This window comes from Lepisma saccharinum, chromosome 22, assembly GCF_977018435.1.
Source record: "Lepisma saccharinum chromosome 22, izLepSacc3.1, whole genome shotgun sequence".
NCBI lineage: Eukaryota > Metazoa > Arthropoda > Insecta > Zygentoma > Lepismatidae > Lepisma > Lepisma saccharinum.
In genome coordinates, this window is record NC_139250.1 from 3,017,480 (window position 1) to 3,032,236 (window position 14,757).

The 14,757-nt window shown below is 37.4% G+C and overlaps 1 protein-coding gene across 6 annotated transcripts in view; it reads right to left on the reverse strand.

The window, feature by feature from the left end:
* LOC146004935 (uncharacterized) overlaps positions 1 to 14,757 on the reverse strand; it is a 470,180-nt gene that overhangs the window by 57,516 nt on the left and 397,907 nt on the right. For all 6 annotated transcript variants that reach the window (XM_083143992.1, XM_083143989.1, XM_083143988.1 and 3 more), the window contains 2 exons: positions 14,473 to 14,625; positions 13,128 to 13,392 (listed from right to left, as the gene is read on the reverse strand). In XM_083143992.1, the coding sequence (XP_083000118.1) occupies positions 13,128 to 13,392; positions 14,473 to 14,625 (418 nt within the window). The remainder of the gene's footprint in view (positions 1 to 13,127; positions 13,393 to 14,472; positions 14,626 to 14,757) is intronic.

Consider the following 14,757-nt stretch of genomic DNA (forward strand, 5'->3'; position numbering starts at 1 on the left):
CTTTGCTTCTTCTTGCATCTTTTGTTGTTTGACTTGTAAAGCACGGATCTCACTTGCTTTATGTTTCATTTATTTCCTTTTGCCGTCTTTGTGATCACATTTCTTTCTCATCTTCTGCAATGCTTCTTCGTATCTAATACGTGCACCTGTAACACTCTGGATCATATCTTTGCTTACTTCTATATTTGACATTCCTCCTACCACTTTCACTGCATCATAAACTTGCCGAATAGCCACAACAGACTCTTCTTTCAAATTTTCTATTAAAACTTGCTTATTTACAGAAAACCCACTTTCCACATATGCATTGCAATGTGATAAAATCAAAACCAACTTAACAGTGCTCCAACACAAGCCTAATCTAAGATGAAGAAGTGAGGAATGCTAGTACGTAATGGTAAGTTAGTGACAGTTGCAAGTGCAAGTTTGATGGGGGGTTAAGTATACACCATTCGACTGGCCTTCACCTCATGATATTCAATTTCTGGCATATCTGTTGAGAAAACTATCTCACTACATGATATTAATGTAGATCTGCTGGTCCTACAAGTAATTCCATTTTACCATATGTGAGCTTTTGAGTCATGTAAAAATTCACGTCATGTCATGACTATAACAATAGTTGAACATGATCAAAAACTTAAAATATGAACAAGTATTTATGAACAGTACATAATTCATATATGGCACTACTAAGTAAATATTTAAAATTCTGTTCTAAATGCAGCAAATACACAATCAACAATATTGTACACAAAAGATGGCAGAAAATAAAAATTTCCCTAAACAGGACACTCCATTTTTTTACTATTTTGTAAAAAAAGAAGGAAGAAAAAACTTAAAACTACTCCATAATAAGGGAAATCAGATGAACATTGGTTAACTTTGGACATCAGGTTATCTTTATTATGCGTTTTCCACATCTTGAAATATATTTTACGTCATGTAAAAGATCGAAATCGGCTAATTAAATTTTAAAAAGCGCAAAATTTATGAGGGTATACACTTGGCCACCAGCCCTGGAATCACATTTAAAACAAGAAACAGACAAATAAATAGATATGAGTTCCTTGCTGAAAGAGAAATGCTACAACAGCCTGGATTATCCACAGACAGGAGCATATTATAATCCCTCAGTTTTGTTTCATTGGGAACCATTAATGAAATACAAGATTTTCCCTGAGATTTCCCTGAGATTTGTATTTTTTTCAAATTCCCTGAGATTTCCAGGTTTTCCAGGTGTGTGGGAACCCTGTATGTATTGTATTATATTCTACTAGCTGATTATCCGGCCAGGGTATTTATTTATCCCAATCTTGTATTAGACAGGAAAATAATGAATTCTAACTATAGTGTAAAATGTAACTAATTTTAAATGTGATCGTGAATGTCACCAATTAGCATAGCGACTCCGAAACTATGGATTCCACACTAATCTAGGTCATTTGTGGCATTTTATTTTTCACTCCCTCTCACCTCTCATGCCGATAGGTGATGAACTCTGAGTTGAACCGCATTGGGATTGTCCCGAAAACTATGGATTCCATTCGCAACATAGCCTAAATGTTAGACAACCCCAGAAACATTATTGTTGTGCAGATTGCATAGAGTCACGGATGTCTGTTTGTGTGGAATTTAATATCGGTGCTTCTCGATTATTTTTACATGTCACCCCTTCCCACACCCCTAGTGGTGCCAGGGGTGTCTTACCACAAAATATTATTTCCAGATTGCAAGTGATACGTGTACCAAGTTTGGTTGAAATAGCTCCAGGCGTTCGAGAGTTATGCCGGAACAAACAAATATACACTCCCACACACACACACACATACATCAATTTCTATATACAGTGTGTCCGAAAAGTCACGCAACCCGGTGTTTACGACCGTATAACGGAATAGCGAAACGGAATTAGAAGAAACGCTTTCTGCCAAGAGAATGCCCTGTATATTGGGAAAATTTAGAGAGACAAACATATGTAAGAACATGCATGTTTTAATAACAAATAAGCAAAGTGTTGCCAAAGGCGGAAAAAAAATATTTGCAAATCGTGTGTATTGATGCACAGAACTCACTGAGGTAAATTATTGCAACATTTCACAATACCAACGAACAATTTGGATGGCCATCTATTGAATTTGACAGAAAAAGAACTTTGACGAAGTTTCAAAAACATTACAGAAGGGAATAAATGGGCTGTTCCAAAAATCGATGTTTTCACAATATTACGAGGGACACTGGCAACACTGTTGGTGTCACGTGTCACTAACAGACGTGTTTCACTTCAGGCTATCACACTAAGTCACTTTTAACGACAAAGGAGAAAGTTGGTTATTCTCGAACATATGGAATAAATTACATACACCTTGCAACCCTGAAATGTGGGTATCCCTAAATGCTTCTCTTATGCAAGAATATGACGATGTTCGGATATATTCTTCAACAATAAACACTCTTTCCTGGGGTAGAATATGGCATTTTAAAAACACACACACGACGTCAGCATAAGTAGACACAATCTGGAATGCCGTTCGCGGCAAACAGCAACCACCTAAGGCAGAGAAAACATGACAATTGATACACGTTCTTCTGAACACACATTTCAGGGTTACAAGGTGTATGTAATTTATTGCATATGTTCGAGAATAACCAACTTTCTCCTTTGTCGTTAAAAGTTCCTTAGTGTGATAGCCTGAGGTGAAACACGTCTGTTAGTGACACGTGACACCAACAGTGTTGCCAGTGTCCCTCGTAATATTGTGAAAACATCGATTTTTGGAACAGCCCATTTATTCCCTTCTGCAATGTTTTTGAAACTTCGTCAAAGTTCTTTTTCTGTCAAATTCAATAGATGGCCATCCAAATTGTTCGTTGGTATTGTGAAATGTTGCAATAATTTACCTCAGTGAGTTCTGTGCATCAATACACACTATTTGCAAATATTTTTTTTCCGCCTTTGGCAACACTTTGCTTATTTGTTATTAAAACATGCATGTTCTTACATATGTTTGTCTCTCTAAATTTTCCCAATATATAGGGCATTCTCTTGGCAGAAAGCGTTTCTTCTAATTCCGTTTCGCTATTCCGTTATACGGTCGTAAACACCGGGTTGCGTGACTTTTCGGACACTCTGTATATATAGATAGATAGATAGATTATACAGGGTGTCATTTTAATGGCGCCCACGGACCACAGATTCGTATAGAGGACATAAAAACAAACAACTTTTCCCAGTAACATTTTTCTCGTTGGTGCCTCGTTTCGGTGCTACAGTCGTTCAAAAAAGCCCGTTTTGCCGCCTGGATGCTGGCAACCACACACAACATTTGATCGCATCTGTGACGTTATTTCCTGCGGTGAAACAGCGCACGACAGGGTTGCAAGGAACACACATATTCTGTGAATAATAGCAAACTACCAACCACATTATCAGCTGTAAAACGAAGGGAGAAACGCGTCCAGTAGACCAACCCGGAAATGAACCAACGATAATAAAAATGATTAAAAAACAACGCATTCAAAAGAAAGTGGTTATATCGGGTTTTGTCTCTCAGCCTACATGTTCAATATTTGCAAATATCATTGCAAGGTTGATATCTTCAGGTTACGTCTATACATTTGTCCTGATACACGCGTTGTGGTATTGTTTGTGGTGCTGATAATGGAAGCATCCGAGGTTCACATTGTTACATTACGTCTGAAACACATACAGTAGGATCCATGTCTATTTTCATTAATTTCTCTCTTCCATCTTGTGTATTTTTAAGCGATGGATTTTTATGTTTGTTGTTCCAGAAGTTGTCAATAGCTTGTATTGAGTTTTATTTTAATTCTTGAAGCTCTTATTGGGTCAAATAAAGTGCACGAACATGGTGATGGATAATTTGCACGGTACAGTGGATCCCACTCTACAATCCCAGGAACAACGTATCAGAACGATAAGTGGATAGAATAACATATAAATCTGCAAAGAATCCATTTTAAAATCTCCAAATTGTGATTGTAGTAATTCAAGAGCGATGTTCATCATATTATTTTCAAATGTCCTACTTATACTTTTCAGAAAATAAACATTTTATTCAAAGTATTATAAAATGTGTTTTTTTTCATACATTTGACTTCATTTTTGAACGCAACAGATATTCGATATATTGTGATTGCTTTTTGAGACAAGCTAATATAAAATTGAATTTTTTAGGAAATGAACGAGTGAATGTAGTTATATGTAAACATGTTTCTTAAGAATATATTTCAACTTTTGGCAGAAATGTATACCTAAAGTGTGTCTTTTATGTATTCAAAATGAAAATGTATGCTGGGCATAAACAGCCAAAGTCAGAGCTGTAAGTCGAATAAAATATTGCTGATGAATGATGATAATGGTCAATAATCTGGCAATATCTATGGCAACGGGTGCTATAAGTAGAAAAATACCGACTCGGACTTTTGAAACTAGGTGGTTTGCACAGTGCCAATAGAATGGAGTACTCCTTCGAGGAATATTGCGATATGTATATGTTACTTGGGGAATCGCGTGGATGTGCTAAAGTTGCAGCCCGAGCATATGCCGAACGTTATCCAGCAAGGCGTCATCCTGATGCTAAAGTAATATGCAGACTGGATCTTCGGATGAGGTATACTGGAAATGTCGCACCTTCTCCTCAGGTGGACAGAGGTCGTCCGCGGTACGTGAGAACACCACGTGCTGAAGAGGAAGTACTCTTTGCAATTCAGCAAGATCCAATGCAAAGTACCCGTGACATCGGTCACCGGTTTCGTTTGTCCAGACAAATGGTACATTCGATTCTGGCAGACGAAGAACTGTATCCGTACCACTACACAAGGACACAACATCTAATGCCTGGGGATTTCAATCGTCGTAGTGTGTACTGCGAATGGTTGGTACACCAATTAGATCAAGATGGCCAATTCTCGGAGCATATTTTGTGGACAGATGAAGCACTGTTTACTCGGGACGGTGTTTTCAACATTCATAACAGCCACTGGTGGGCACATGACAACCCATATCTTACAAGAGAGCGCGGTCACCAGGTTCGATGGGGAATACATGTCTGGTGTGGAATAGTCGGCACTAAACTGATAGGGCCTGCTCTGCTTCCAAACCGCCTCAACGCTCACCAGTACCTTGAATTTCTGCAGACCACACTACAAGAACTTTTGGAAGATGTGCCACTGGATTCACGCCTCAGAATGTATTTCCAGCATGATGGAGCGCCAGCACATTTTGCTCGGTTCATAAAACAGCACTTGGACAGATTTCTTCCGAATAAATGGATAGGAAGGAACGGACCTGTACGTTGGCCACCTCGTTCGCCCGATCTCAGTCCACTAGATTACTTCCTTTGGGGCCATTTGAAAGAAATCGTGTACAGAGCACCACCAACAAGTACTGAAGAGCTAGTTGCCAAATTGCACGCAGCAGTGGCTACAATTGATGCTAACATGTTGCAACGCGTGCAAATTGGTATTCGAAGACGGGCTGAAGCATGTCTCGCTACGCAGGGTGGAAATTTTGAGCACGTGCTCTTTTAGCTTTAGTTTCTTTTTTATTTGTTGTTGTTTTTTTACTAGTATTAGTAGTTTTTGTTTGTTATCTATGAATTTTGTTTTGAGTTTGAGTTTTGTTTAAGTCCACTTTTTAGCCCAGATAGGTTAATTGGCACTAAAACTATAGTTTAAAGTGGGATCCGAACGACTGTGTGCCTTCACCGGGTATTGAACCCGGTACACCTTGATTACCACCCGATGGTCTAATACTACGTCATCGGGGAGGCGAATTTCATTTTATATTGCAAAAAAATATTACCGTGCCCTCACTTTTCTTACCTGCATTTCAATCGTGGATACAGGAGGGATAAATAAGTTTACACTATGGGCGTTTGACATTGATAAATCTTGCATAATAGAAAAAAATAACAAAAACATTATTATCATGACTATGATTATTATTGTACAATAATCACTATACTAATATAATAAACAAATCTCACTCGAAAGTTGTTGTTCTTGTTATTAATACTAACAATAATATTGTAATATATTTAGGGAAATGGAGTATAACAAACACAGGGAAAGAAGCAGTTGACGTGTGTTTATCATAAGATCTCGAACAAAGGTATTAAACTATATGTTTCAGAAGGTCAGTGAATCCTGATTTTATTCTAAAACTTGTTGAGCAGAGTAATTAATGTGTTAAGAATAGTTGTATCCCGTTCCTGAACTAGATTATTATTCCAGTGGCGTATTTAGAACACCCAAGTAGGTGGGTTTACTCTGGACGTGTTACAGGTTGCACTTCTCCTCACGCTAATTATTTCTAATTTCAAATAATAAGGTAAATAAAACTGGCACCATTCGGTAGTGAAAAGATGTCTCTTTACACACGTTGCAGAGACCATGCGAATTTAAAATAAAACTGAACACACCACAGAACGTTATCTCTGAACTGCCCAGTCTCTGACTCCACAGTTGGTTTACTGAATTGCGTAATCATTCTATTTAGTTATTAATTTTAATATACCTTTTTTTTTAAAAAAAAAAAGTCTGTAGAGGAATAAGGAATCTTAAAGTTTGTGTGATTTCTTACATAAACATCTCTCTTTTTTATTTTGAAAAGTGGAACCGTATATTCCTTGTTTTGGATGGTCGAATATTAAAACAATAATATTAACAATAATAAAAGGAAAAACTTGAATAAGAATGAAATTTTAATTCGCAAATAAATTACACGTAGACAAAATTCGATATATCCACTTCCGTTTGCTGTTCTTCACAACCTGCCCTTACCTTTCAAATTACGAAGAGAAAAGGATCACAGAAAAATATTACTTAGAAATTACATACAAGCTTAGAAACACACTAATTGTTAAAGAATTCTCAGCAATCATACGTATTTTATTTCTGTGTGAAACTAACTCATGTTTCCGAGTTCCGTATGAAAGATAACTTTCTAAAGTTTTACGTACATGAAGATGAGGAAAGAGTATGTAAGAATGAAATTTAGTATTAAATAAACTTTCAAACTTTGCAAACGCAAAGTGTACTTTGCACACATATTTAATTTCCGAGAACTCATGTAGGTATTTGATTACACAAGTTTCCGCAGTCATGAGTTACATTTTCATCCATTAAAAATCCTGCGTACACACACGAACAGGCGAGGAGTGAAAGTGTTAAATACTTATGCTACAAACAAACTAGCCTAACCTACTCGAAACATCTGGATGCTAAGAACACCAAACTTAATTCGCCTAACTCAAACCTATGGGAAGGGGTTTACATTAACAAAGAGAATAAAAACACATTGGCAATAATAATGAAAGCAGCTTACATTAATTAATGAACACTAAGCAAAATGCAAGAGAATCTAGTAGTCCTCATACAAGATCAGGACAATGCTGCTATTGTTATAAAACTCTTATAATTTATATTCCTTTTCGGTAGACAAGCCAGGTAATAGAAAATCTTAAGAGGTAATATATGATGCAAGTCTTTTCTCAGGAGATGTCGTAGGTTTCATGAATGTCAACGTGTGCTTCACCCTTTCCTAACGACATTATACTGCTAACTCTACATGGATGTGTATCGAAATCGTGCCATGTAAAATAGGTGTGTGTGTGTATATGAAGATATAATCACCCTGCAATCTAAACTTGGCCCAGATTACGAATTCCAGAAAAGCACTTAATCGTTGAAATGATGTATAGTTGAATTGGTACAACATTAATTTCACTGACATGCAAGTTGGGAATTATATTTTCCCTTGCACTTGTGACATTAATATCTCTCTCTCATACTTGTCAATACGAAGCATAAATTTAAAAAGAATGCAAATAGGTTACAGGAAATCACACTGACTGACTGTGCAAACTTAAGAATTGCTATTCGTAAAGAGCAAATTTTAATTTTAGGAACTTCTGTGCAGATTTTAATTTTACATATCTTAAATTCTGGTGTGCACATTATTTATATTGTTCATTAACTACATCATAATATTCATAAAGATCTTGGTCTCCTTGAGAAGGAGAATATAACATGCATTGTTTGCATCAGGTACTAAGGTACAAAAATTAACCACAAAATTAAAATTGAACGAAGTCGTAAAAATTCATTAATGGACATAATATTTATTTGACATCATATTTATCATCTTGCGCATATTTCCTTTAAACTGAACATAAATATATTATTTGAGAATATAACTGAATATCTTGCTATTATGTCTAGATAATGAATACGTGACCTTTACACTTTGAAGTGCACAATTTCATACAACTTATGCACAACAATACGGACACATACATAGCAATTAACTTATTTTCGTGTTAGATAGTTGAATATATGTAGTTACAAATCAGTCATTTATCATTCAGCTAGGTTCACAAATTCTTAAATGTCGTACTTAGGGCTGGTGGAACACAAACGTTGTTTTCACTAACATGTTATTGTTATTGAATGTTGTATTTCATACAAATGCACACATTTAGTTGTCACTGATTAGGATATAACCATGTCAAATTTGCAATAACATGTAATATTCTTACTCTGAAATGACTACATTTACCCGAACTGTTTTTCGAAGAACTCGCTCACTCAAATACTCTATTTCTCCAAAACACACGAAAACATCATCAGCCCTTTTATAACAACAAATTGAGGTCCGTAGTGTTACATGTGGTTGGTTGTAGCTATATTATTTTTCACAGAATATGTGTGTTCCTGGCAACCCTGGAACGCATCGCTTCACGACGGGATATGACGTCACAAATGCAATGAAATGTTGTGTGTGGTTGCCAGCATTCAGGCGGAAAACGGGCTTTTTTGAACGATTGTAGCGCCGAAATGATGCACCAACGAGAAAAATGTTACTGAGAAAAGTTGTTTGTTTTGATGTCCTCTATACGTTTCCGTGGTCCGTGGGCGCCATTAAAATGACACCCTGTATATTGTAAAATTGAACCAATAAATAACAAATGTAAAGGTGGGGGAAACTAAAAAATTCCCGCAACTGACATCCTGGTATATTTTAAGGAACCAGGATAATACTCTTCATACCCGCATACCCTTCAATGCTTACTTCGGGGGTTCTCCCCCCTTTAAAGAATAAAAAAAAAGTATGTGATGATCATGAATTGAAATAGAAATGTCAATATGGAGAGAACATCTACTTTTCATCAACAGAATTCCATTCTTCAAAACACAGGATGAAGAATAGAAAGAATGAAAATAGCGGTGCACAATTTGCCTACTATACTAAAAACTGTCCATCCCGGAACATTATGGTTCAGAACAAAATTTTCCATCTTAACAGTTTTCTTTCTTATACAGTGTTGACTTTAAATACAGTATAGAGCGCTGCAGGAAATAATGGAAAGACAGATTTACATATCGCATTACTTATAATGTAGAGTACTAATGCATGTATGTACATGAATAAAAATGCCTAACAGTTGCAATAAGCATAGCAGAGATTACAATTATGTAACTACACAACATGTTGGTACACTTTTTACAATATTATAAGAACGTAGAGCACGTACTTATGTATCTTTTCCAACCCGGGACCCCTGGCGTCGTACCGCAATGTGCAAAGAGGGAAAGAGAGAGATTGAAAGATGGAATAAGAGAGGTGAAGAAAGATTGACATAAAAGTGAAGAAAAAAAGAAAGCAACAAAGAGAGATAACAAGAAAAATAGAAAGATGACGAAAGAAAGAAACGGAATCCTAACAGCTATGAGTATTGTAGCGCACTCTTCCATATCGACAATGTTATCGATAAGCGAGTGGCAACAGAGGCGTGTTCCAGTTACAGTATTGCATTGTTTTCTTGCGAGCGAAAAAAATAAAGGAAGAAATTTCCAACTTACTGAGAATAAAAACATCTCGTTGGTTTTTAAATTGTGTTCCATTTCCGCATTAAGGAGGTTTCCACCTTAAGCAGGTCATTTTCAGGTATAAAATCGGTCCGTTCTGGGGACTTTTTTTTTCCGTATTTACAGGTTTCCTTCTTATAGAGATTCCGGGATATGCAGTTTTTACTGTATTATCTTTGCCAGTGGCTGTACAACTGATATCTTTATGTATTTATTATTTTGGGAAGAATCACAATGTAAATAATGTTCAGCAACATGGAAAGTGGCATACATAATCAAGTATACAGTTACACTTTAGAAGTTAATTTGTGAAGATTTTGTAACTGAACAATTATGAATATACATATATTCCTGCTGTTAGCTGCCGCTCCTATGTTTCCATTGAGCAAATGTAAACAACTTGTAGGAAAGAAGCATATTCTCATCCCTCAGGCATTCCCATTTCCTTCCCTTCTTAACTCTGTTCTGCAGACACTCACAATCGCCATTTCACTCCATGCCCTTTTACCAAAATTTCATTCTCAACCATCCAGTTGGTGACAATTAATCACCTTGCAGACTGTTTTAATTCAAGATAGATTCCCTTTTTCTCCACGATAAGTGTGTCTGATAACTCTCATGTTGGCAAACCTTCAATCGACATTGCCCTGCAGTTTGTAATTAGTAGGGACCAATGAGAGCTTATCCCTTTGTGCCCTTGCAAACAGGAGCCCTGCAGATTACCAGGAAAATATATCAGCAGGGCCCTGATTTTGATGACATTTAATCTTTTAACTGGTGCAACGTAGACATTGCTAACTACTACTACTACAGAAATCCTGAACACCCTCCTCAGGTTGAAGCAATGTAATTTTCTTGGGTCTTTGGTCATTTTTTACAATTTTTTAATTTGTAGGTCATTTTTAAAATTTTGAGTAATTTTTAGGTCATTTTTTTAAAATTTTGTATCAATGCATATTGAAACATAAGAAGTTCAACAATTTCTGTTTTGTCTGAATGTTATCTTGCGGTACTTACTCTGTGTTTAACTACCAACGCAACAAAGCCTGTCTGAAAATCGCGAAATGCAACATTGTCGAGTTTCTTATTCACAGTCTGTACAACACACCAAGGTGAAGGAGCAATTGTTAAATTGTTTGTTTCGGAATGAACATACAAGTTTATTTTGAAAATTAACAATAAATACCGCGTGCTCAAGAATCAAAAGAAAGTGACAGCTTAACTGTTGGTGCAGCTGAACGTTGTGTTTTTGAAGGTCACTCAGCACGAACATTTGCATCTTAGTCCGATATTCGTGGTTGGGAAGGTGTGACTTCTGTTTCATCTATTCGTGAGTTTAGGTGTCGAGTGGATTTAAAATGCCAAAGATAAAGCCATCTAAAGCTGCTCATTTGAAGCAGATAATCTCAGAATTTGGTGAGGACATATATTTGTGAATTCTTCCCAATGTTATTGATTGTGATCCATAAAGTAAGTGTACAATATAAATATACATACCATTTTCAATAAGCACATTGATCTTGAGGGGAATAAACAACGTGCTTACGTCTTATAAGCAGATTGAGTTTTTTATGAATTTTTGGATCATTTTTCAAAGATTTTAGGTCATTTTACAGGATTTTTGTTATCATTTTAAAGGTCATTTTTAAAAGATTTTTAGGTTATCAAAATCCAGGCCCTGATCATCAGTTAGTCTGAGTGGAGAATGAGTATTGGAACAGTGTCTCGAAACAGTATAAGCCCCTATCAGCATAGGTAAGGTAAGGTTAAAGAAAAATATCACCGTGCACTTTGCACCATGAGGCATATATAGGGGTTGAGGGGGTAGGCTTCCAAACATTATATCAATCTTGCCCATGTTTGGGGTGATGTGATCAGCACCATGTTCTGGCCACCTTTACCCCCATTACTCATTTAATTGAGGCTGGGTGAGCCCCAGAGCTGCTTTATGGGAACAAGGCATGAAATATTCTGAGCTTCGATCACCCACCCCAGGAATCGAACCCAGGTCTTCTGCATGGAAGTCAGACACCCTACCAACCAGACCACAGCGGCTCCCTATCAGCATAGGCTGTACTGTCAGTGGTATGTATTGTGTGATGATGCCTGAGTGTTTAGTGTGATTTGGTAGAGAAAATCATCAAGCAGCATCCTGACTAGTCAAATAGCCACTCCCTCTAATGTTGGCAGGTGAGTGGTGTGGAGACTGCCCAATCTGTGTGATTGATTGATTGATTGGCTTTCTTTTACTTCGCTTCTTGTGCCACTTTTGGCTAATTTGCAAAGATGGGGATGAGTGATGATATGATTTGATTTGATTTAGTTTATTTTACTTCGCGTTTTGTGCCTCTTGGCTAATTTGCAAAGATGGGGATGAGTGATGAAATGGATGAATGGACATTCACAAACAACCATGCCCGAGCGGGATTCGAACCCAGGACCTCTGGCTTTGCAGCATGATGTGCTAACCACTCAGCCACAGGGTCTGGCAGTGATAATAAGATGAATGGACACACAAACATCCATGCCGAGGCCAGGATTCAAACCCGGAACCCCTGGCATTGTAGCATGATGTGCTAACCACTCTGCCACGGGGGCCGGCTAACAATCTGTGTGAATTAGAGTAAATACATAGAGTGTACCTTCCTTCGAGTGTACATAAGAGCACTGAACTTTTATGTAATATGTAAATAAGGTGTGTAACAAGCAGCATCTGAGACTAGATAAGTACTCTGAGTTTTTGTCTTTTTGGGGCAAATTGAAAATCTTTTAATTGCTTTGGGAACTACATCATTGATGCTTGTGAGAACTATTGTGTGGCAACAATGCTAACACTAATCGTGAGCTGACTACATTGTGACTTCCGAGGGTGGAGTGACTACATCTTGGCATTGTGTCCCAGCTTCATTACTTGCAATTTTCAGGCACATCATTTTCAATACAGTGGTAACTTTTCACAAGAAGTGCAATGTACACAGAGAAGAGTTGTGAAAATATTAAAATATTAAGAAATAACAAAATGGGATCTAATGAACACACACACATATAAAATTTTTAAAGACTCCTGAATAATTTATAAAATTGAACTGAAATTTAAGAAAATAATCTTCCAATTTCCAGAGAACTGTAATAACAGAGATGCTAAAATGTTCCAATAGGGAATTTGTTTATTTATCTGCATTTATATTGCTGATACATGAAAGATATTCTATTGTAAATATAAAAAACATTACCTTTCTGTGTTACCGTTCTGCGATCCGCAATAGTGCGTTTCTGGTCCCATGTCTCCTGATCGCAGAGCCACGAAGTCATAGAGGCAATCATCCTGATGTTCGAGATCCAACTTGGAGAACCTCACTATCACCCGCGTCCTATCTGGTCCCACTATCCTCACCCAGTAGTTGAGGTTGTTGTTGTAGTTGCCTGGGAAGTTGGGTGACGTCAGGATTCCGCTGCTCCCGTTGATGGTCTTGTTCAGATCCAGAGTGCTCCCTAAAGCTGAAATAAAGGAATAGCGTGCATTACGACCAAAATCATAATTATAGTGCTACTCACGAACTTCAATGGCCACTTGATCTTTGATTGATTTGCTTTATTTTATTCTCTTTTTGTGCAACTTTTGGCTAATTTGCGAAGAAGGGGATGAGTGATGATATGATGAATGGACACTTACAAACATCCATGCCCAGTTCTCAACATGCATGCAGCAAAATGATCTGCCAGTTTTCATTGGTGCGTAGCAATGCGAGGACGTGTCTGGGAAAGGGAGGGGGGTGGCTTGATCTGCTGCCATACCAAATCAAATGTTGCAGCCTGTTTTTGACAGCTTCGGCAGGAGACTTGAAGAGTTATGGCACGAAATGGACACCACTTCGATGATGCCATCTTCAAAACCTAAGCCTTTCTTGTAAAGATTTTTTTTTATTGCCTGTTAAATGGCACATGTACCCCAATCTGTTGAATACATAACCATGTACAAATGTTATGTAATACATTCGTTATTTTTACTTACAAACCATCAGATCTTTAGCTGCACCCTGTATTAAAAATTCAGGTACCGTGGTGACAAGGCACCCTGTATTATTCTACCCCTGGCCGCAGGTAGTCACAGTCATTTATTTGAGGCTAGGTTAACCCAAGAGCCTCTTTATGCAGGGATAAGGCTGGAAAAATTGCAACCTTAGACCACTCACTCTGGGAATTGAACCCAGGTCTCTCACAAGGCAGGCAGATTCCCAACCTACTAGATTGCCACAACTCTGCTTGAAATTATTATTTATTATTATTGATGGTGCTGTTGGTAGTGTGTGCAATTTCAATGCGTTAGCTAATTTCCAACATGGCTATAACAAAAAGTAGCTGTCTTGGATTTCCCGCTGCAAGCTACAGAAATTTTGTAGTTAGGTAGTGTTGAATCACTACAAGTATCACCTCAATATGCTTCCTACTACTGTATATATGTGTGTTTCTTTTACCAAGTAACTTCTTACATGAAATAAAACACGCCCAGCTAAAAAAAATGCTCTACGAGTACAAACAGAATGAGGATGCCTAGCACGGGATGTTGCAATTGCTGACCTTGAAGCCTTCTCTTGCAGACATAGCCTCCACTGGTGTCGCATCGCTTCGGCTGCCAGTAGAGGCCGCTGCTCAGAGTCCGTGCAGAGGAGAACCACTGAACGCCTAAGCAGGTGTCGTTGGCCTTTGGAATTCTGTGGCTCGGAAACCATGCTGAAAGGAAAGAATGTTGGTTAGAAGAAGCACCTGGTAACCATGATACAACTAGTTATAAAAGGTATAGCATAAAAATGGGCTTTCTTAAATGCAACAAAACTAATACTACGTTTTATTTTATCACCATTA